This window comes from Callorhinchus milii, unplaced genomic scaffold (genome assembly GCF_018977255.1).
Source record: "Callorhinchus milii isolate IMCB2004 unplaced genomic scaffold, IMCB_Cmil_1.0 Scaffold1, whole genome shotgun sequence".
NCBI classification, from domain to species: domain Eukaryota; kingdom Metazoa; phylum Chordata; class Chondrichthyes; order Chimaeriformes; family Callorhinchidae; genus Callorhinchus; species Callorhinchus milii.
The window spans coordinates 51,349,156-51,369,496 of record NW_024704742.1 but is presented as its reverse complement, the minus strand read 5'-3'; the positions used below and the strand labels follow the sequence as shown (position 1 = coordinate 51,369,496).

The following is a 20,341-nucleotide window of genomic DNA, read 5'->3' as shown; positions in this document are numbered from 1 at the left end:
CTCGTGCATTGTTAAAAATACAGCATTTGATTAAAGCACCAAGTATCACATACCTATTAGCCAAAACGATATTTTGTTAATGATATTAGGCCAAAAGGATAACATCATTCCAATAGCCAAAGCTAATAGAATTATACCTCTGAAACAAGAGAAACGTTAAGTTTAGGTAAAAATTTCACACAGCTCAGAAACAAGATTTTTGTAAATTTAAAATAAAATTATACATTAAGTGTTTGGGAGGGTACATTTTGTGTTCAAGATGGTAAAAGAAAAGTACTCCTACATTGTTTACTCTGGAACATCTCATGTAACAGATGCTCACCCATAAGGATTAGGATCTGGCCCAGAACGTGGATGGCCACTCACAGCCCAGCGAGAGACCAAGGAGACCTCTCCAAATATCCAGTGCGTGAGAAACAACAAGCTTCCGTATGCTGCAGCGGGTATTGTCCAACGGAAGCAAGCTTTCCTCTCCCTGGAAGTCCTCCCCTCTGTTTCCAGTGGATACTTCTGAAAATCTGAAATAATAATTCTTACATATGATAAAGCACCTTTCATGTCACAAGGTTGTATCAAAAAACCTCAAAGGATAAATTGTAAAATGTGTATTTTGACAAATGCAGCAGCCAATTTGGGCATAGCAATATCCCACAAACAACCATGAAGTGAATTATCAGTTTTATTTGTAGGATTATTGACCAGGCACCAAGAGAAACTCCTCTGTGAAGCACTTTGGGACATCCTCCCAACATGAAATGTGCTACACCAAATGTAAGGATTATTATTAAATCTGTTTTTAAGGTTAGAATCCATCCATCCACCCACCCATCCATTCAGCTTCGCCAGTCACTTGAAGTATCACATTTCACATCCAACCAACTCAGAATCAAAAAATGCAATCTTTCTCTTTATGCTTCAGCGTAGAACACACAAACAAATGGTAAGGTGGTCTTATCTAGTGGGTCTTACATGAAGTAGAAAAATATTGCAACGTTGTACTTCAAATGCTTCATGCTTTAAGTTTAACTTTTACCTGAATGCAATCTGTCCAAAGTCACTATGACACCCAAGGAAAGTATTGCAGCGTTGAATGCGGTGTAATGCCAGACTGGGTTTAGGGAGGTGAACCATATCCTGATTGCGAGGAGCAGAAAGTGACTCAGAATGAAACCCCAGATTCTGCAGACCCTAGAATTATTGACAACAAGTTAGAGTTTGCTTACCATTGTGCAGCAGTTCATGCAGAGACATTTACTAGACGCATATGGTTAAAGTTAGCCATTTTAAAAGATTTTCTGATTTCCATACTATTCTATTCATTTTAGATACTAAAGAAATTCTCCAAACTTAATGCCTCACTCCTCAGTTTTAGTCATGGTCAAATCATTCTGCAATAAATGTGCCTTACTCTGGGCTACGTTAACATCCACTCTCCTCAACACCTGACAGGTGAATGGAAATTCACCCATTCCTTCCCACTTTCACCCTTTGGAAAAGAGAACCATATGGTCAATAGCACTACTCTATGCAGTCCAGTAAAAATTACCAAAAAGACAGTCCAATTGAAAATGGACCAGACCCTTTGCATGGGAACGTAATACTCCACCACTGGAGAAACCATGCTTCTTCCTAAAGGCTTCTCTTATGCCTCTCCACTCACAAGGTTTAGTAAACCTGCTTATGAAGTTCATTAATAAGCTCACCCCAAAAGATTTGCAATCTGAGTGTCAAGTGTATGGAGCAGAATAACTCATTGAGGCACATTTATACAAGGACACTGTATCTCTTCTGAATATTATAAAACCAAGTTGGTTTTATTCACTGGTCAATTCAGATGAGGTCAGATGAACATTTGAATCAACGTTTTCTGACTATGAAAGCAAGCTAGCAATGGCAAAAACATTATGCAATCTTGTTTGATTATCCAATTGTACATTTTTACTAACATTTGCAAATAGAAGGTAAGAAAACCCCAAACTGAGCAATATCTACACAAAATAGTACCTTTGCTGAATGCTTCCTGACCACCATGTAACAGCTTGAACAAGGAGAGATGAAGCTACACCTGAGGCCAGAAACACCACCCGGATCACAGGGTTAGGGGTCTGATATGAAGCAATACCACCTGCAATAACAAAACATTGTTTTATGATATACATATTTGTTGCTCCTATTGTATTTAAGAACCATTGCAGCTTTGATATCAGTGCATTTTTTTGGGGGGGAGGGAGCCAGGTGTCTGACACATGTGGAAACCCATCACCATGCTTACAAGTATCCAAACCAAACTGAGATTTAAATTCATCCCACCTACACATGGAAATCCCAGAGATAGATTATATAAGGTTAGGTTTGCAGGATGCAGCCCTGAAGGTCTCTTTATAAGACTCAGAAGCCCAAATTGTCCCATTGTTGCTCACAGTTCACTGTCTTCTACACTGCCTCTGGGGTTTGGGCTACCTCCTTTTATTATGACAACCGGAACTGTACACAATGCTCAAGTTTCTTTGTAAGTCCTTTGCTGCCTCCTGATTCTAGGTCCCCTCACTACCTTGCACTGGGTTTACAAATCCACCCCTCCTGACCCAAACTCCCATCTCGGGTCCAAAAACCCTGATTGACCCTGACTGGGTCATCTTTCCGAAAGACAAACTCGTACACAACCTAGGTGTCAGGTTCGACCCCGAATTATCCTTCCTCCCCTACATCCGGTCCCTCACCAGCACCGCCTTCTTCCACCTCCGACTCATTGCCCGTCTCCGCTAATACCTCGCTCCAAAAGCTGCGGAAACCCTAGTCCATGCCTTTGTCACCTCTCGGCTGGACTATTCTAACGCCCTCCTCACTGGTCTCCCATCCACCACCATCCATAAAATCCAGATCATTCAAAACTCTGCCGCCCGTATTCTCACCCACACCAAACTCCGCTCCCCGATTACCCCAGTCCTTGCCAGACTGCACTGGCTGCCGGTCCTGGAGAGGATCGACTTCAGGATCCTCACCCTCGTATTCAAATCCCTCCACTCCTCTGCATCCCCCTACCTCTCTGACCTCCTCTCTCCTCAAAACAGTACCTATTGCCTTCGTTCCTCCGGGTCTGGCCACCTCCTCATCCCCCGAGTCCTCTGCTCCACCCTCGGTAGCTGTGCCTTCAGCCACTATGCCCTGGAACTGCCTTTCTCACTCCCTTCACTATGCTCCCTCTCTTCCTATTTTCAGGTCTCTTCTGAAGACCCTTCTCTTCGACAGCGCCTTTGGTCACCTTCGTCCCCCTCCCTCTGACCCCTGGGGGACACCACTGCACACTTTCCTCCAGTCAGAAATACAACAGTTAGGAACAAAGGAACATAGGAATTAGAAGCAGGAATAGGCCATTCAGCCTCTCCAGCCTGCCCTGCTCTGCTAACCTAACTCCATCTGCCCATCTTATCCCCATATCCCTTAATCCCTCTATCCATTAGAAATCTAACAATCTTAGTCTTGAATATGTTCAAGGGCTGAGCATCTACAGCCTTCTGGGGTAGAGAATTCCATAAATTCACTACCCTCTGAGTGAAGAAGTGTTTCCTCAACTCTGTTCGAAAGGGCTGTCCCTTAATCTTAAAACTGTGACCCCTAGTTCTAGATTCTCCTACCAGGGGAAATAATCTCGCACTGTCTCCTCTGTCAAACCCCCTAAGAATCTTACATGTTTCTATAAGATCACCCTAATTCTTCTATATCCTAGAGAATATAGGCCTAGTTTACTCATCCTATCCTCATTGGTCAATCCCCTCATCCAAGGAACTAACCTAGTGTATCTACTCTGCGCTGCACCACTCTAAGGCGAGTATATCCTTTCTTAAATAAGGAGCCCAAAACTCCACATGATATTCTAGGTGCGGTCTCACCAAGGCCTTATACAACTGCAGCAAGACTTCCCTACTCTTGTACTCTTAACACTTCTGCAACAGACACCAACATGCCATTAGCCTTCCTAGTTGCTTGCTGCACCTGCATACTAACTTTTTATGACTGGTGTACAAGGACACCCAAATCCCTTTGAACACTAACACTATCTAGTCTCTCCCCCTCTAGAAAATAATCTGCTTTTCTGTTTTTACTACCTAGGTGAATAACTTCACACTTCCCCACATTATCTTCCATCTGCCACCTTCTTGCCCACTTACCTAGCCTATCTATATTCCTTTGCAATCTTTTTGTGTCAACCTCAGAGCTTACTCTCCCACCTAGCTTAGTATCATCCGCGAATTTAGATATTTTAAGTTCTATGTCCTCGTCGAGATCATTGATATAGATTGTAAATAGTTGATAAAACTATTTACAATAGTTGAGGCCCAAGCACTGATCCTTATGGCACTCCACTAGTCACATCCCGCCAATCTGAGGAGGATCCTACTCTCTGTTTTCTTCCCATTAGCCACTCTTTGATCCATGCTAATATATTGCCTTTAATTCCATGGGCCCTAATCTTGTGGAGCAGCCTTTTATGTGGCACCTTATTGAATGCCTTCTGAAAATCTAAATATACTATATCTACTGGTTTCCCCCTATCTAACCTGCTTGTTACATCCTTAAAAAACTCTAAAAGATTTGTTAAGCATGACTTCCCTTTTGTAAAGCCATGTTGACTCTGCCTAATCATGTTATGGTCTTCTAAGTACCCCATTACAATGTCCCTAATTAAGGATTCTAGAAATTTCCCTACTACTGATGTCAGACTGACTGGTCTATAGTTCCCCATCTTCTCTCTCCCACCCTTCTTAAATAGTGGTGTTATGTTTGCGATCTTCCAATCAATGGGAACCTTTCCAGAATCCAGGGAATTTTGGAAGATCAAAAACAAGGCATCCACTATATCCGCAGCCACCTCTTTTAAAACCCTAAGATGCAGGCCATCAGGTCCAGGGGATTTGTCATTTTTCAATCCCGACAGTTTCCCTAGTACTAATTCTTTACTGATGTTCATTTCCCTAAGTTTCTCACTAACATTAGCTTCTTGGTTCCCCTCTACTTTTTTGTTAGTTTTCAGTGGCTTCTAATAGTAAGACAGAAGCAAAGTATTTGTTTAATGACTCTGCCATATCTTTATCCCCTATTAAATTCATCCTGTTTCTGCCTGTAATGGACCCACATTAACTTTTGCTAGTCTCTTCCTCTTTATGTATTTGTAAAAACTCTTGCAGTCTGTTTTTATGTTCCTAGCTAGTTTGCCCACATAATCGATTTTCTCCCTCCTAATCAGTTTCTTAGTTTTTCTTTGTTGGTCTCTGAAGCCCTCCCAATCCTCGGGTTTACTGCTCTTTTTGGCAGTATTATAGATCTCTTCTTTTAATTTTATACTTTCTCTAACTGCTCTAGTTAGCCATGGTTCAACCACTTTTTATTCCTCTCTGCTTTCTGCCTTCCAGCCAGTTCTGTATCTGCCCTGCCACTATCCCTACGACTTTAATACCGTGGGCTTCTATTTTGCTCACAAGTCTCTCATGTGGCACTTTATCAAATGCCCCATGAAAATCCATATAAACCACATCATCTGCACTACCCTCATCCACCCTTTTCATTACTTCATCAAGAAGAACTCTTATCAGGTTTGTTGGACACGGTTTGCCTTTAACAAACCCATGTTGGCTGTCCTTTATTAACCCACATTTTTTTAAGTGAAAATTTATTTTGTCCTAGCTTATAGTCTCTAGAAGTTTCCCCACTACTGACATTAGGCTGACTGGCCTGCAGTTCCCAGGTTTATCCTTTTGTCCTTTTTTGTACAGGGGAGTAACATTTGCAACCCTTCAGTCCTCTGGCATCACCCTAGTATCCAAGGAAGATTGAAGCCTCTGTTATTTCCACCCTTACTTCTCTTAGTAACCTAGGATGCATCCCATGCAGACTGGGTGACTTATCTACCTTGAACACCGACAACCTTTTTAGTACCTCCTCTCGGACATGTAAAAGAACAAGGTACCGTGGTTCCACACTGGCTCTGAGGTGGAGTGTGCATCCATGCAGGTTGAAGCTGACAGTGCCTGAGGTGAGAAGGTGTTGACAGGAGCCAAGAAGGAGAGCCTCTGTCTTTTCAACATTCAACTAGAAAAAGTTGTGTCTCATCCAGGTCAGAACAGCTGTGGACCTGGAATTGAGGGTGGAGGCAGAGATCAAGTTGGGTGTCATTCACAGACATGGAGTCCTGTAGCTCAGTGGTTACAGCACTCGCTTTGCAAGTGAGAGACCTGAGTTCAATTCCAGACAGGGCGAAACCTTGGGCAAGTTTCCTTACTCCACACGCCTAATAATAATCCCTCCAAAACCAAAAACAATAATAAAATTGGTCATTTTCAATCTACGACTGTTTGTGGGACATTGCTGTGCGCAATTGGCTGCCACGTTCGCCCACAAATATTCACTTTACAGCGTGTTCTGTGAAGCGCTTTGGGACGTCCTCCCGACGTGAAAAGCGCTATATCAAATGCAAGGATTATTATTATTATTGTATGTTGAAGTTAACCCCATGCCTGCAGATGACATCACTGAGTGGGAGTATGCAGATGTCCATGTCTTGCCCTTGATATATAATGTGCGTGAGGCCAGGGCACTCTGTTCAAGCTCACTGAGAATTTCTGTTTTCTCTGAAAATGAAAGACAGTGGGACTCACCATATACACACGATATGACTCGCCAATACATGCACATAGCCCTTGTGTACTTCACATGACCTTAAATGCAAATCTCAAAAGACTGTTCAGTGCTGGTACAGTCAGTCACATGGCACAACTCAATGTCGATGTTTTTGTATTTAATACTCAGGGGATTTATCTGATGCATTAAAAATAGGTTACCCTATATCTGCCTCAGCTGCTATTTGCTTAGCTCAGAAAAAAGCAGCTGCGGGTTGGCAATGTCAATAAAGTGCAAAATGTATACCACTTACCTAAAGTAATAAGCCTGAGCAGTAATATGATACCTCTCTTGTTCACCAATTTCCATATGGAGGTGGAGATCAATATTAAGGGTGAAACATAAGCCAGAGCAAATAATTCATAGCCTCTGAGTTTCAAAGTCTGCAGTGGAAAATACCAAATCATTGGCCCCAAACCATGGTACAGGGACGAAGAAATATAACCTGAAATGGAGATTGATATTATTTCATGCAATGTCAGAACAACAACAATTTGCAATAATGTAGTGCCTTTCACATAGAGAAGTCATCTAAAAAAGCTCATCACAGAGCTGACTGGGAATTTGAGTGGAACCAAGAAAAACAGAACCATAGAGGTGGAGCAAAAATCATAGATGGTGAAAAAAGATAGGAATGGTGTTGAAGGCAGCAGAGTGGTCAAGGAGAACAAGAAGGCAGATAGGAGAAAATTGCCAGGGCAATGTTAATGCTGTGAGCAGGGCAGAAACCTGATCGGAGGGACACAGGGAGGGAGAGCTGTGTGAGGAAGGAGCTAAGCCAAAAGATGATGATTTGTTCCAGCACCTTGGAAAGAAAGGGTCATTTGGAGAGTATGGAAGGGTGAAGTGAGAGCTTCTGGGGAGGGGATGGTTGATAGTAGTTTTGAACAAGTTGGCGGGGGGAAGCTTGATCATGTCAATCAGCTGGGAGTGAGGAGGGCAAGCTGGGTGACAAAGAATGGCGTAGAGATGGGTCAACTGAGCAGGTGATGAGTTTCATAACGTTGGTAACTTGATGGGTGACTATCACAACAAAAACAAATTGTATATATATACAAATATTTATATTCAAACAGTTTCAATCTTCAAACCCCAAAAATACAAAATGTCAATCTAAGGTATCAAAAAATGACTTACCTGTGCATCTGCTTCTCAAATAATGTGCCATGTGCTAAACAAAAAAGATAAAAATCCTTTAAAATAAGGAATTTAAAAATAATGAACTCACCCAAGAAAATTTCCATCAACAGGTCCCTGACCATATTCCACGACGCTCCAGGCAAGCCTGCAAGTTAAATGATGTTTGGGAGAAGTGCCAGTAGTCAGTGTAGAATCAGAATGAATGCAGAAGAGGTTGTACTTAAACTGGAGAAGGCTGTACCAGTCCTGGAGGGGGCTGAACCACTAAAAAAAAGTAAGATGCAGTATTACTGCAGGAGGATGTAGTAGAACTGGCGGTGTCTATACGAGTATTGCAACAGGAAAGATAACTATTGCTGGAAGCTGGATTAGGCTATGGTAATATTAGAGGAAGCGATGGTAGTACTGCAGGTGGCCGTAGTAATAGTGGAGAAGGCTGTGTTAGTACTGCAGGAGGCTGTAAGTTGCTCCTGTTGCAGACATTGACCTCCTATAGCAGTGGGAGAGGCTGAGAGGCTGGAACTGCAAGTGGAGTTGCCTCGCGCCTGCAGGCCACACTGGGGCATTAATAGACATTCACTCTCACACTGATCACAGCTCTTTGTCAGGTTACACACTCACTTTGCTCACCTTTATTTGTTTTGCAGTACATTCTGTTGCATCACAATGCATCGCATGCCGGGGTGATCACTGATGAAGAGGTCTGACCCACACCTTTTACTACAAAAGCTAAGTATTAAAAAAAATGAAATGTTAAAAACTAAGAGTCAAATGTTAACATACTAACTATATTTCAAGTCCAAAACTTATATAAAGAGTATACAAACATATGCACAAAGTATTTACTGAATGTATTCACAACAGATTCACAATTAGGAAAATAGCCTATGTGCATGTTTTCTAATAAATTTATCTGCAAATTGATCAACATCTACATTTATACATATTTCGTATATACAGTAATGAATTTCCTGCTGTCTGTAATGAGGTTGATACACTACGCCAGCATCATTGCAAGCAACAGCAAATCATTTTTTAAAAAAAAATCTCTGCATCCTTTGGAGCCTGTTTATCCCTGTCAGCCAGTATCACAAAAACACTGACTGACATGGACAGACACGGCTCCAATATGTAAAGAGAAGCCCAAAGGGTTTTTATATTCTTTTTGAATTTCTCACTGTCTGTAAAGACTCGCCAGACTCACCATACTGGTATCATTACAGACAGTGGGAAGTTCAAAAAAACCTAAAAAAAAACCTCTGTGGCTCTCTGTATCCATCAGAGCCTCCATGTGTCAGTGTCACTTGAGAGGCAATTTTTTAAAAAAATTCCATTGTATATAACAGACAGCAGCAAAATAATAATAATCCTTGCATTTAATATAGCGTCTTATCATGTCATTGAGACGTCTTAAAGTGATTCACAGAATATACTGTAAAGTGAATTGTCTTTGTATTTTTGGGGGGCGAAACGTCCCCCCAAAATTCTGTTATTCAAATATAATTCAGGATAGTACTAAACGTAGGGACTTTATTTCTGCACTTCCATTTAAACATCATGAAAAACCGCTAGTCTTGGGTGGGGGAGGCTTTTCGCCCATCCCCAGATCTGCCCTGCACACTGCACAATAGAAAGACCAAATCATTGGAGCCAACTCAGTGCAGTGAGTTTGCAGAGTCCATTCACCTGTGACTGAATTTAAAGGTGATTTTTTGTATTGTGCATTTCAACCCAATGATCACGTTTAGTTGCCTTGTATGTTACAAGCCAACCCAACGTAATCATCGGGTTTAAATGCAGTGACAGTGATAATCTTTGCCTTTTTATAGCACATATTACATCAAACCCTTGAAGGGGTTTCAGTGTTCTGTGGTGACTATATTTGTAGGCAAATGCAGCTGCCAAGTAATAGCAATGGGCTACCCAAGCACTCATGAGGTTAATGACCAATTTACCTGGAGGGATTGTGGGCCAGGACACCAGGAGAAACTCCCTTCTCTTTTCAAACCGCGCCATGGGATTTTTAACATCTGCCCAGACAGTCGTGTTCAATTGCGAAAACAAACAATTGTGCGCAATTGGCTGCCGCATTTCACCCACAAAATAGTTAACCCGCTTTATAATACAATTCCGTCAAGCGCTTTGAGACGTCTCAACGAAGTGATAAGGGCTATATCAAATTCAAGGATTATTATAGACGGGACCTCAGTTTAAAGGCTCATCCAAACAATGGTACCTCTAACAATTCAGGATTCCACCAGAACTGCATTGGAGCATTAAGATTATGAACTTGATAGGACCATTATTGGATGCAAATTTGCTAAGAGGCTTGGCCAGTGATTTACAATGATTCTGAAATAGCTATGCACTCGCTGGCAACATCAGGGAATGCTGGCTCTAACCTCTCACTATTACCTGCCCTAGTTTCGTCTCCATAAATAATTGATTAAATATGAATCCCATGAATGTCTCTCACACTAAACTTATTGATTTGATGAATAAATTAATGCTCCAACTTCCCAGGTCCTTTGTGTTTAATCTAATGAGACAATACCTGACTTTGGACTTTGTTCGTGTAAAACAGGGCGAAACCTTGGGCAAGTTTCCTTACTCCACACGTCTCATAATAATCCCTCAAGAAAAAAAAAAGCAATAAAATTGGTCACTTCAATCCATGACTGTTTGTGGGACACTGCTGTGTGCAATTGGCTGTCGCGTTTCACCCACAAATATACAGTCAACTAACTTTACAGTATACTCTGTGGAGTGCTTTTGAGACGTCTAGAAGACGTGAAAAAGCTCTATATCAAATGCAAGGATCATTATTATAAGCACAATAATAAATTTGCAAAACCAAGACGTAGAACCTAATTTGCTTAAGAAATATGGTATGAAACATTTCATAATTATAATGCATTCAAAGCCTTCACAGCCCTTCACGACTTTGCCTCTTCCTAACTCTGTGACCTGCTAACACCATATCAACCTGTCCGTTCCTTCTGCTCAGCAGCCTGCTCCATGTTCCTCGCCCAGCCCATCCCACTATCGGCGGTCGGGTCTTCAGCCTCTCTGGCCCCACTCTTTGTAACTCCATCCCACAGTCACTTCACCTTGCTCCCTCGTCTCCTTCGAGGCACATCTCAAGACTCTCCTATTCAGCCACTCTCCTACCCCTACCATCCCTCCACCGCTCCTGATCCCAACTGCTCGTGTCCAAACTCCTGACTGTCTAGCGCCTTGGGACGTCCTCCCGACGTGACAGACGCTGTACAAATGTAATTTGTTGTTATAATCCTTGCAATTGGTATGGTGCCTTTCACATTAGAACATCAAAAAGCACTTCACAGGACTTACTGTAAAGTATAGTGACTGAGTTTTTTGTAGGCAAATACAGCAGACCAGAAAACCAGGAAAAATTCTCTTTTCCTTTCGAGTGGTGCCATGCAATATTAAATATCAACAACAACTTGCATTTATAGAGTGCCCCTCATGCAGAGTAATGTTCCAGAGCGCTTGACAGTGGTGGTGCGCAATGCCGAGCCAGGGGGAGGTGACCGTAGACATGGTCGAAGAGGAAGGTCTTTAGGCATGACATGAAGATGAGGAAGGAAGGGGCAAGGCAGAGGGATAGAGGAAGAGTGTTCCAGAGGTAGTGGCACTAGGGACACGTAGAAGGTCGGAGCCAATCGAGTGGAGGCAGCGAGTAGTGGGTTGTGGGTTAAGCAGATCGGAAATGTAGGGAGGTGCCAGGGCATGAAGGGATTTAAAAATGAGCATGAGGATCTTGAAATCAATCTGTTTGACAATAGGGAGTCAGTGGAGCCTGACTAGAACTGTGTGATGGGGGTACGAAGTTTAGTACAGGTGAGTACACGGGCTGCAGAGTTTTGGATCAGCTGGTTCGCCCACAAAATACACGGTCAATTCACTTTACAGCACATTCTGTGAAGCGCTTTGAGACATCTAGAGGACGTGAACAGCACTATATCAAATGCAAGGATTATTTTTATTATATTATTATCTTATGCATGGTGGAGCTAGGCCCTGATGTCTGCCAGAAAAGCCGAGAGAACATTGGCAGACCTCAAGTTGCAGCTGGAGAAGTAATAATAATAATAATCCTTGCATTTGATATAGCGCTTTTCACGTCGGGAGGACGTCCCAAAGCGCTTCACATAATATACTGTAAAGTGAAGTGACTGTATATTTGTGGGCGAACGCGGCAGCCAATTGCGCACAGCAATGTCCCACAAACAGTCGTGGATTGAAAATGACCAATTTATTATTGTTTTGGTTTTGGAGGGATTATTATTAGGCTCTGTGTGGAGTAAGGAAACTTGCCCAAGGTTTCACTCTGCCTGGAATTGAACCCAAGTCTACTCACTTGCAAAGCAAGTGCTCTAACCACAACAACAACAACAAGATTCCATTTATAGAGCGCCTTTCACGTCGGGAGGACGTCCCAAGGCGCCACTGAGCTACAGGACTCCAGTAGATTTGTGTGTCATCCGCATACATGTGGAAGTTTACCCGTGTTATCATCTGAACAGGCAGAACTTTGATTTAACTTCTCACCTGAAGGACGGCAGCTGCAGCTACGCATTCACCCAACACTATTCGAGAGTCATCTTAGACTGTGAGATGAAAGTCCGGAGGGGGATTAAACCCACAATCTTATGACCATGGCTGGCTCAGGCTAGATGAAGCTGAGCCCCCCAAATCTACCTAAAGCTCAAACCTTTAAGACCACTTCACCTTCCTTCTGCGCTTGTTTCGTGCCAGTCTTAAGGATGTCCCCTCCACACCCCACCCACGTAGACTCCAATGGACCTCTTGGTGCTGGCATCCAGGCTGCAATTGTCTTAAAGAGGCCTGGACACTCAGCCTCCCCAAATAATTTCACCTGCCGCCTATGCTTCCCACTCGGAGACGAGAGTGCTACCAACTGAGCCAGGCTAAATTTATAAGTTACATTCCTAATAAAGTACATATTTATGTAAATATTTAATTATACTTCAATATGTATGAATATATTAGCACTTGTAGTCTAATTATAGCCTTCATACACTATAATGGTCCTCTTTTGTCCTATAAGTACTTTTCCAGTTTTAAACAATTTAATTTACTAACACCACGCGCTGGACGAAATTTTCATCACATCCAAGGAATATTTGTGATATCGATGGGTTGCCAAACCCATTTAAACATAAATCTATTAATTATTTTTCACAACGTTATCATACAAACTAACTCCTTGGCAATTCTAATGAGCAGGGCTTGACAGCTTTGCAATGAATGAAACCTATTAGGTCTGTCAGAGGCAGCAGTGTCAAGTGCTTTGGGACATCCTCTCCACGTGAAATAAATGCAAACTTGTATTGTAAAATACAAGTGTCGATCAGTCTCTCCTTTTTAATGTCAATTTGGGTGATCACTCTCACCACTGCGTCAGAAGATTATGGATTTAGACTTCATAATAATAATCCTTGCAGTTGATGTAGCGCTTTTCACGTCGGGAGGACTTCTCAAAGCGCTTCACAGAAGACACTGTAAAGTGAATTGACTGTATATTTGTGGGCGAATGCGGCAGCCAATTGTGCACAGCAATGTCCCACAAACAGTCGTAGATTGAAAATGACCGATTTGTTATTGTTTTTGGTTTTGGAGGGATTATTATTAGGAGTGTGGAGTAAGGAAACTTGCCCAAGGTTTCGCCCTCTGCCTGGAATTGAACTCAGGTCTCTCGCTTGCAAAGCGAGTGCTCTAACCACTGAGCTACAGGACTCGTCATTGAGACGTCTCAAAGCGCTTCACAGAATACATTGTAAAGTGTAGTAACTGTGTATTTTGTGGAAGGTGTTAAATGTGAGGACATGGATCTTAAAACTCAATCCTCTGGGGGATGGGGAGCCAGTGAAGGCTGGTGAGGAGAGGGCTCGGATAAAGCTTGATGGGGGCCCAGGGCTATTATAGATTGGAGGGTTCAATTCCTTCCCTGTACTGTTTTACCACCACCCATTCCCACGATGCCAAACACTGTATTGTTAACTTACCTTAACACACACACACAGTCACAGATACAGTGACAGACACACACACAGTCACAGATACAGCGACAGACACACACACAGTCACAGATACAGTGACAGACACACACACAGTCACAGATACAGTGACAGACACACACACAGTCACAGATACTGTGACAGACACACACACAGTCACAGTCACAGCAACAGACACACACACAGTCACAGCAACAGACACACACACAGTCACAGATACAGTGACAGACACACACACAGTCACAGATACAGTGACACACAGTCACACACACAGTGACAGACACACACACAGTCACAGCAACAGACACACACACAGTCACAGCGACAGACACACACACAGTCACAGCAACAGACACACACACAGTCACAGATACAGTGACAGACAGTGACACACAGTCACACACACAGTGACAGACACACACACAGTCACAGATACAGTGACAGACACACACACAGTCACAGATACAGCGACAGACACACACACAGTCACACACACAGTGACAGACACACACACAGTGACAGACAGTGACACACACACACAGTCACACACACAGTGACAGACAGAGTGACGGTGGTGACAGTGCCAGTGACAGACAGTGAGGCCGGTGCCGGGGCCGGGGTCGGAGTCGGGGCTGAGGTCGGGGCCCTCTCACCGCGCGGCGAAGCGTCTTTCCCGCCGCGCCGGCTGCCATTTCCCAACATGCCCCGCGGTGTGGTTGTCTGTTGGCAGCCTGCGGGCTGCAGCTTGTGCGCACGCGCGGGAGGCCACAGCGCGGCAAGTGCGGGGCGTCGCGGGACTCGGGGCTCAGGGTCAGTGCCGGGACCCAGTGTCGGGACCCAGGGCCGGGGCTCAGTGCCGGGGCTCAGTGTCGGGGGGCGGGGCTCAGGGTCAGTGCCGGGACCCAGTGCCGGGGCCCAGTGTCGGGGGGCGGGGCTCAGGGTCAGTGCCGGGCGGGGCTCAGTGCCGGGGCTCAGTGGCGGGGCTCAGTGCCGGGGCTCAGTGGCGGGGCTCAGTGCCGGGACTCAGTGGCGGGGCTCAGTGCCGGGGCTCAGTGCCGGGGGCGGGGCTCAGTGCCGGGGCTCAGTGCCGGGACCCAGTGCCGGGGCTCAGTGCCGGGGCTCAGGGCTCAGGGCCGGGGCTCAGTGCCGGGGCTCAGTGCCGGGGCTCAGTGGCGGGGCTCAGTGCCGGGGCTCAGGCCGAGGGCCGGGGCTCAGGGCCGGGGCTCAGTGGCGGGGCTCAGTGCCGGGACCCAGTGGCGGGGCTCGGGGCCGGGGCTCAGTGCCGGGGCTCAGGGCCGGGCGGGGCGGTCCAGCTCCAGTCCCGGTGTTGGGGGGAGATGGCAGTCTGTGTGTTGTGGTGCCGGGGGTTAGTGCAGCTTAAGCCTCGATGCGATGAAAGTATCAATGAGGGTCTCGGCGGCCTGAGGGGGGGGGGGAGGTGGTGGGGCAGAGAGGCGGTCAGGGAGACCGGGGGGTGCGGGGGCGGAGGCTTCAGATGTCAGGGCGAGGACCTGGAACTCAATCCATTTGGCGACAGGGAGTCAGTGGAGCCCCAGTAGTAAGGATATTGATGCTTTAAAATGCTCTGCAATAGGAGTTAAGGTCTACAACAACAACAACAACAAATTACATTTGTACGGGGCCTTTAACGTCAGGAGGACGTCCCAGGACGCTGGAAGGTCAGGGATCCGCACCCGAGCTGGTGGTTGGGATCAGGAGAGGTGAGACAGTGGCGGAACCAGGCAATGTTGCAGAGGTGGGGAAAGGCGGAGCAGTTAAGACCATAGGGTGTTAAAAGACTGCAATAGGGGTTAACAGATAAGTTTCTATGATCACATGAGGTACTTACATCAATGTTTATATCTTAAGTACCATCATGTAGTTGTTTCAGTTCCCGCAGTGGCTGGTAGGAGCTTTTGGCTTTACTTGCAATCTCATATTACATACATGTAATGGGACAAATGGTGCATTCCATATGCATGGGACGGCAATTATTTATTTACATGGTGTTACCAGTTACACACATTTTATAAAGCATTTTAGAATGTATTTTGGTATTTTGTAATAATAAGCCTTGCATTTGATACAGCACCTTAGCATGTCGTTGACACATCACGAAGCGCTTCACGGAATATATTGTTAAAGTGAATTTTGTGGGGTATTTTGTGGGGCGATTGCGGCAGCCAATTGCGCACAGCAGTGTCCCACAAACAGTTGTGGATTGCGTGACCACATTTTTTTTGGAGGGACTATAACTTCCAGAAAGCAATCCACCAATCAACTAACAAGCAGGTTCCTCCTTACTGCCGGGTAAACAGGCGTGTGAAATTTTGCCCCCCCAGGACCTGAACCCGGGTCCTCTTGCTGGCAAGGCGAGTACTCTAACCACTAAGTTATGGGACTCTACAAACAAAGGTTTTAGAACAACCTTAAAGATGTATAATCATACGTTTTGGGAATTTTCAATAAATCTAAACACCTTTGTCTTAAAATTCAAACCATTTATTTACTATGGGTGTGGAGAAAAACAGGAATAACAACTTCAAGTAAGATTCGATAAACTACCCTGATAAATGAGTTTAGTTAAAGTAAACAGTTTTCAGTCATTGAACAATGAATAAAAGTAAATTTAGGTGCAGTCATTCTCATGGTTCAAATGTAGTTTGATCTTGATACAAAAATAATATATTCTGCTCTGAATATGGAAACGAACATTTTTACATCATGTACTTGAGGCTTGAAATTTCTCATGATCTTAGACTCAAGACCATCATAAAGTTGATGATCAAGCAGGAATTTGCTAAATCAATCCAAAACTGTTTGTGAGACACTGCTGTGGATATTGGCTGCTGTGTTTCGTCCATAAAATAGAGTTAATCGACTTACAGTATATTCTGTGAAGCACTTTGAGACATATCAATCCAAGGACTATTATTATTTGAAAGATTACTTTCTACAGTTTTCACAATCTACATTACTTTCATGGGCGTATTTTATTCCAAAAATGGGAATTTCCAAATGTAGGTAAGAATACAAATATTCTTACACAGAATAAGAGTCACAGCAACAACAAAATTACATTTGTAAAGCACCTTTCACGTCGGGAGGACGTCCCAAGGCACTGAACAGTCAGGGATCAGGACCCGAGCATGGGGGGCATGGTTGGGATGAGGGACTGCTGAGGGGGTTCTACCCCTCAGCCCTCCCTCATCTCAACCATGCCCTCCATGCTTGGGTCCTGAAGGGCGGCTGAAGGCATGGTCAAAAAGGAGGGTCTTGAGTCGTGCCTTGAAGGAGACGAGAGAGAGCAAGGCAAAGGGATAGTGGATGGAGTTCCAAAGAGTGGGAGCAGAGCGGCTGAAAGCCCGTGCCTGAGGTGCTGAGGTGCACCTCGTTCTCCTCGATCTCTGCTGCCTTTGACACCGTGGACCACTCCATCCTCCTCCACCGCCTCTCACCTCAACCTTCAAGGTTCTGTCCTTGAATGGTTCAGGCCATGACCGGCTCTGCCTTCCCCCACCTCTACAACATTGCCCGACTCCGCCGCTTGCCTCACCCCTCAGGCCACCAAAATCCTCATACACCATTCATACCTCAAGGTTTGACTACAGAAACTCCCTCCTCGTCAACCTCCCCAACTTTTCCCTCCACAAGTTGCAGATCATCCAGAACTCTGCAGCTTGTTTCCTCCCGCATCAGGCTCCGGGACCCCATCAGCCCCGGCTCCACTGGCTCCCCATCCCTCAGAGCTTAGAATTCAAAATCCTCATTCTCACTTTCCAAGGTTCCCCCATGGCCTTACCCCCTCCTACCTCTCTGACCTGTTCAACCCCTATCAACATGTTCACTCCCTCCATTCAACAGGCTCTGGCCTGCTCCAGGTCTCCTGCCTGACCCGCCCTACCATCGTGGCTGGGCTTTCAGCTTCTCTGTCACACTCTTTGAAACTCCATCCCACTATCCCTTTGGCTTGCTCCCTCTGTTGTCTCCTTCAAGGCGTGACTCAAGACCCTACTTTTTGACCATGCCTTCAGCTGCCCTCCTACCCCCTCAGCCCTCCCTCATCCCAACCCTGCCCCCCACGCTCAGGTCTTGATCCCTGACAGTTCAGTGCCTTGACGTGAAAGGTGCTTTGCAAATGTAATTTTGTTGTTGCTGTGACTTTTATTCTGAGTAAATATTTGTGTATCAGTGCTAGAGGATTTCAACTGTACTCCAACCTGCCACTTTAATTGCTTTGTAACCACCTGAACAGTTGTTGCTATCACCACTGCAATAAATTCAGTGAAGCTTTGTCAATGCTATAGTTTTGCAAGGAGTAAAATAAACAATCTTGTTCCACAGTCAAGGTTGGGCCCTCCCACTTTAGATTGGCCAAAGTGTCAGTGCCTGAGCACAAGAAGAAATCATGCCATATGTATCTGGAAAGCCTATTCAGGTGATGCTGAATTAACCAGTCAGGCCAGCATCCAGTTAATGAGCCCAGAGAGGTGACTTTCCATGTTTAATAACATCAACAGAGGTCTTTCTAAAATCTTCAAGCACAATTGGACTTGGAAAGGGTTTTAAAAAATGAAGCCACAAAAAACAGCAAGTTAAAAGTTGTCAAATTTTATTTTTCGGACAGAGGGGATAGCCCAGCTTTTAATATCTAAGTTTCTGTGTATCATATAATGTCTGAAATTAGTTTTGGATGAATTGTAGATTTGAATGGTGGAGCTAGAAAGACCAGCAAAGAATGTGTTAAGTCTAAGCATAAGTATTTATTTAAAAATTAAATTCACTGCATGGCTGTGTGGGACATTTCTGTGTGCAAATTAGCTGCTTAGTTTTCCCATAAATACAAGGCACTTCACAGTAAATCCTGTGAAGCGTTTTGGGACGTCCTTCCGACGTGAAAGGAAAGGCTATTCCAAATGCAAAAAATATTATTATTATTAAGAGTAGCCCAAACCAGCCTGAATTGTTGGGGACAAAAACATCCACTTAAATGACCAGAAGGGAGATTGCTGGAATAGAACAAGTAATCCTAAAGAAACTAAAATGTAGCAAGCCCCCATCTCCCGCAAGCGTGGAGTCCTGTAGCTCACTGGTTAGAGCTCTCGCTTTGCAAGTGAGAGACCTGAGCTCAATTCTAGGCAGGGCGAAACCTTGGGCAAGTTCAAAGTGCATATGCGTAGGTTCCTCTCACACAGGGTTGGAGATTTGCAATGCGTAGCTAGATGGAGCCATTCACAAACCAGTGAAATATGTAAACAGGAAGATGTTAATAAAACAAGACCTTTCAGATAAAGGCAATGAGTTGATAATTACTGTCAGAGTGAACACTGCTGAGCATAGAAGGAAAATGTCATCTGAAAAAGATCCAGACCAAAACCAAAAGTTGGCAGCAGTTTGGAAACCCGTGAGTCGTTCAATCTTGTTTCCTTGTGGCTGTATTTCCAGGGAGCTTTGGAAAGATTTGTTCTGCGCCTGATGCGGAGTGTATGAATGTAATCTGAGAGACACAAGTTAAGACTTTGTTCCACTAAAAATCGTGGCAATTCTGCTTTAATCTTATCGGCCTGGAAAGGGAAAGAGTTACACACAGCTAAAGTTCAGTTCTGCTCAATATTTAAATTGAATCCTGCAAGTGAGAGACCTGGGTTTGATTCCTGGCAGGGCAAAACCCTGGCCAAGTTTCCTTACTCCCCACACTGATTTCAACAATTTCAGACCAGTTCACCTTCCCAATCCCCCTCTTCTTTGACCATTACCACATCATTTGGGACCCAGACACACCTTTTCTCTCTCTGTTCTGCCTATTTTGTTGCAATTCCCATCCCTTTGTTTTGCATCATTAACACCTCTTTAACCCATCATCCCCTGTCCTCTACCCCCATTTTCTCCTTTGACTTCCTTGCCCTGCCTCCCCCCTCTCTGTTAGCCCTTAAAAGCCTCTCCCTCCCAACATGCCCCAGTTCTGAAGAAGGGTCGTTGACTCACTTTCCTGTCTCCATAGATGCTGCCTGACCCGCTGAGTGTTCCCAGTGACTTTTGCTTTTGTTGACACGGATGATTATTATTATTAATAATTCTTGCATTTGATATAGCGCTTTTCACGTCGGGAGGACGTCCCAAAGCGCTTCACAGAACACACTGTAAAGTGAATTGACTGTATATTTGTGGGCGAACGCGGCAGCCAATTGTGCACAGCAATGTCCCACAAACAGTCGTAGATTGAAAATGACCAATTTATTATTGTTTTTGGTTTTGGAGGGATTATTATTAGGTGTGTGGAGTAAGGAAACTTGCCAAAGGTTTCGCCCTCTGCCTGGAATTTGAACTCAGGTCTCTCACTTGCAAAGCGAGTGCTCTAACCACTGAGCTACAGGACTCCATATTATTATTATTCTCATGAGTCTACACTGCATTTCTTCAAAGCCAATAGCTGTATATATTTCTGGTAATGAAGTGCTGTG

At 44.4% G+C, this 20,341-nt stretch overlaps 2 protein-coding genes across 5 annotated transcripts in view; one reads left to right on the top strand and one right to left on the bottom strand.

Moving 5' to 3' along the window:
- The window catches only part of LOC103178154 (PGAP2-interacting protein), a 34,017-nt gene extending 20,125 nt beyond the window's left edge, over window positions 1-13,892 (bottom strand). The window contains exons 1-8 of the mRNA XM_042341814.1: window positions 13,869-13,892; window positions 8,446-8,544; window positions 7,904-7,960; window positions 6,929-7,120; window positions 2,005-2,125; window positions 1,034-1,188; window positions 323-518; window positions 54-139 (exon numbers count right to left, since the gene is read on the bottom strand). Of these exons, the coding sequence (XP_042197748.1) occupies window positions 54-139; window positions 323-518; window positions 1,034-1,188; window positions 2,005-2,125; window positions 6,929-7,120; window positions 7,904-7,960; window positions 8,446-8,467 (829 nt within the window). The 5' untranslated portion in view covers window positions 8,468-8,544; window positions 13,869-13,892. The remainder of the gene's footprint in view (window positions 1-53; window positions 140-322; window positions 519-1,033; window positions 1,189-2,004; window positions 2,126-6,928; window positions 7,121-7,903; window positions 7,961-8,445; window positions 8,545-13,868) is intronic.
- ociad2 (OCIA domain containing 2) overlaps window positions 1-20,341 on the top strand; it is a 34,372-nt gene that overhangs the window by 3,801 nt on the left and 10,230 nt on the right. The window contains exon 2 of one of the 4 annotated variants that reach the window (XM_042341828.1): window positions 8,463-8,516. Coding sequence is in view for 1 of the 4 variants with exons in the window: in XM_007892733.2 (XP_007890924.1) it covers window positions 19,144-19,284 (141 nt within the window). In the remaining 3 variants the exon portion in view is untranslated. Of the gene's footprint in view, window positions 1-8,456; window positions 8,517-15,575; window positions 15,602-18,999; window positions 19,285-20,341 lie in introns of those variants that run through there. The other 3 variants (XM_007892735.2, XM_007892734.1, XM_007892733.2) reach the window with 3 other exon arrangements.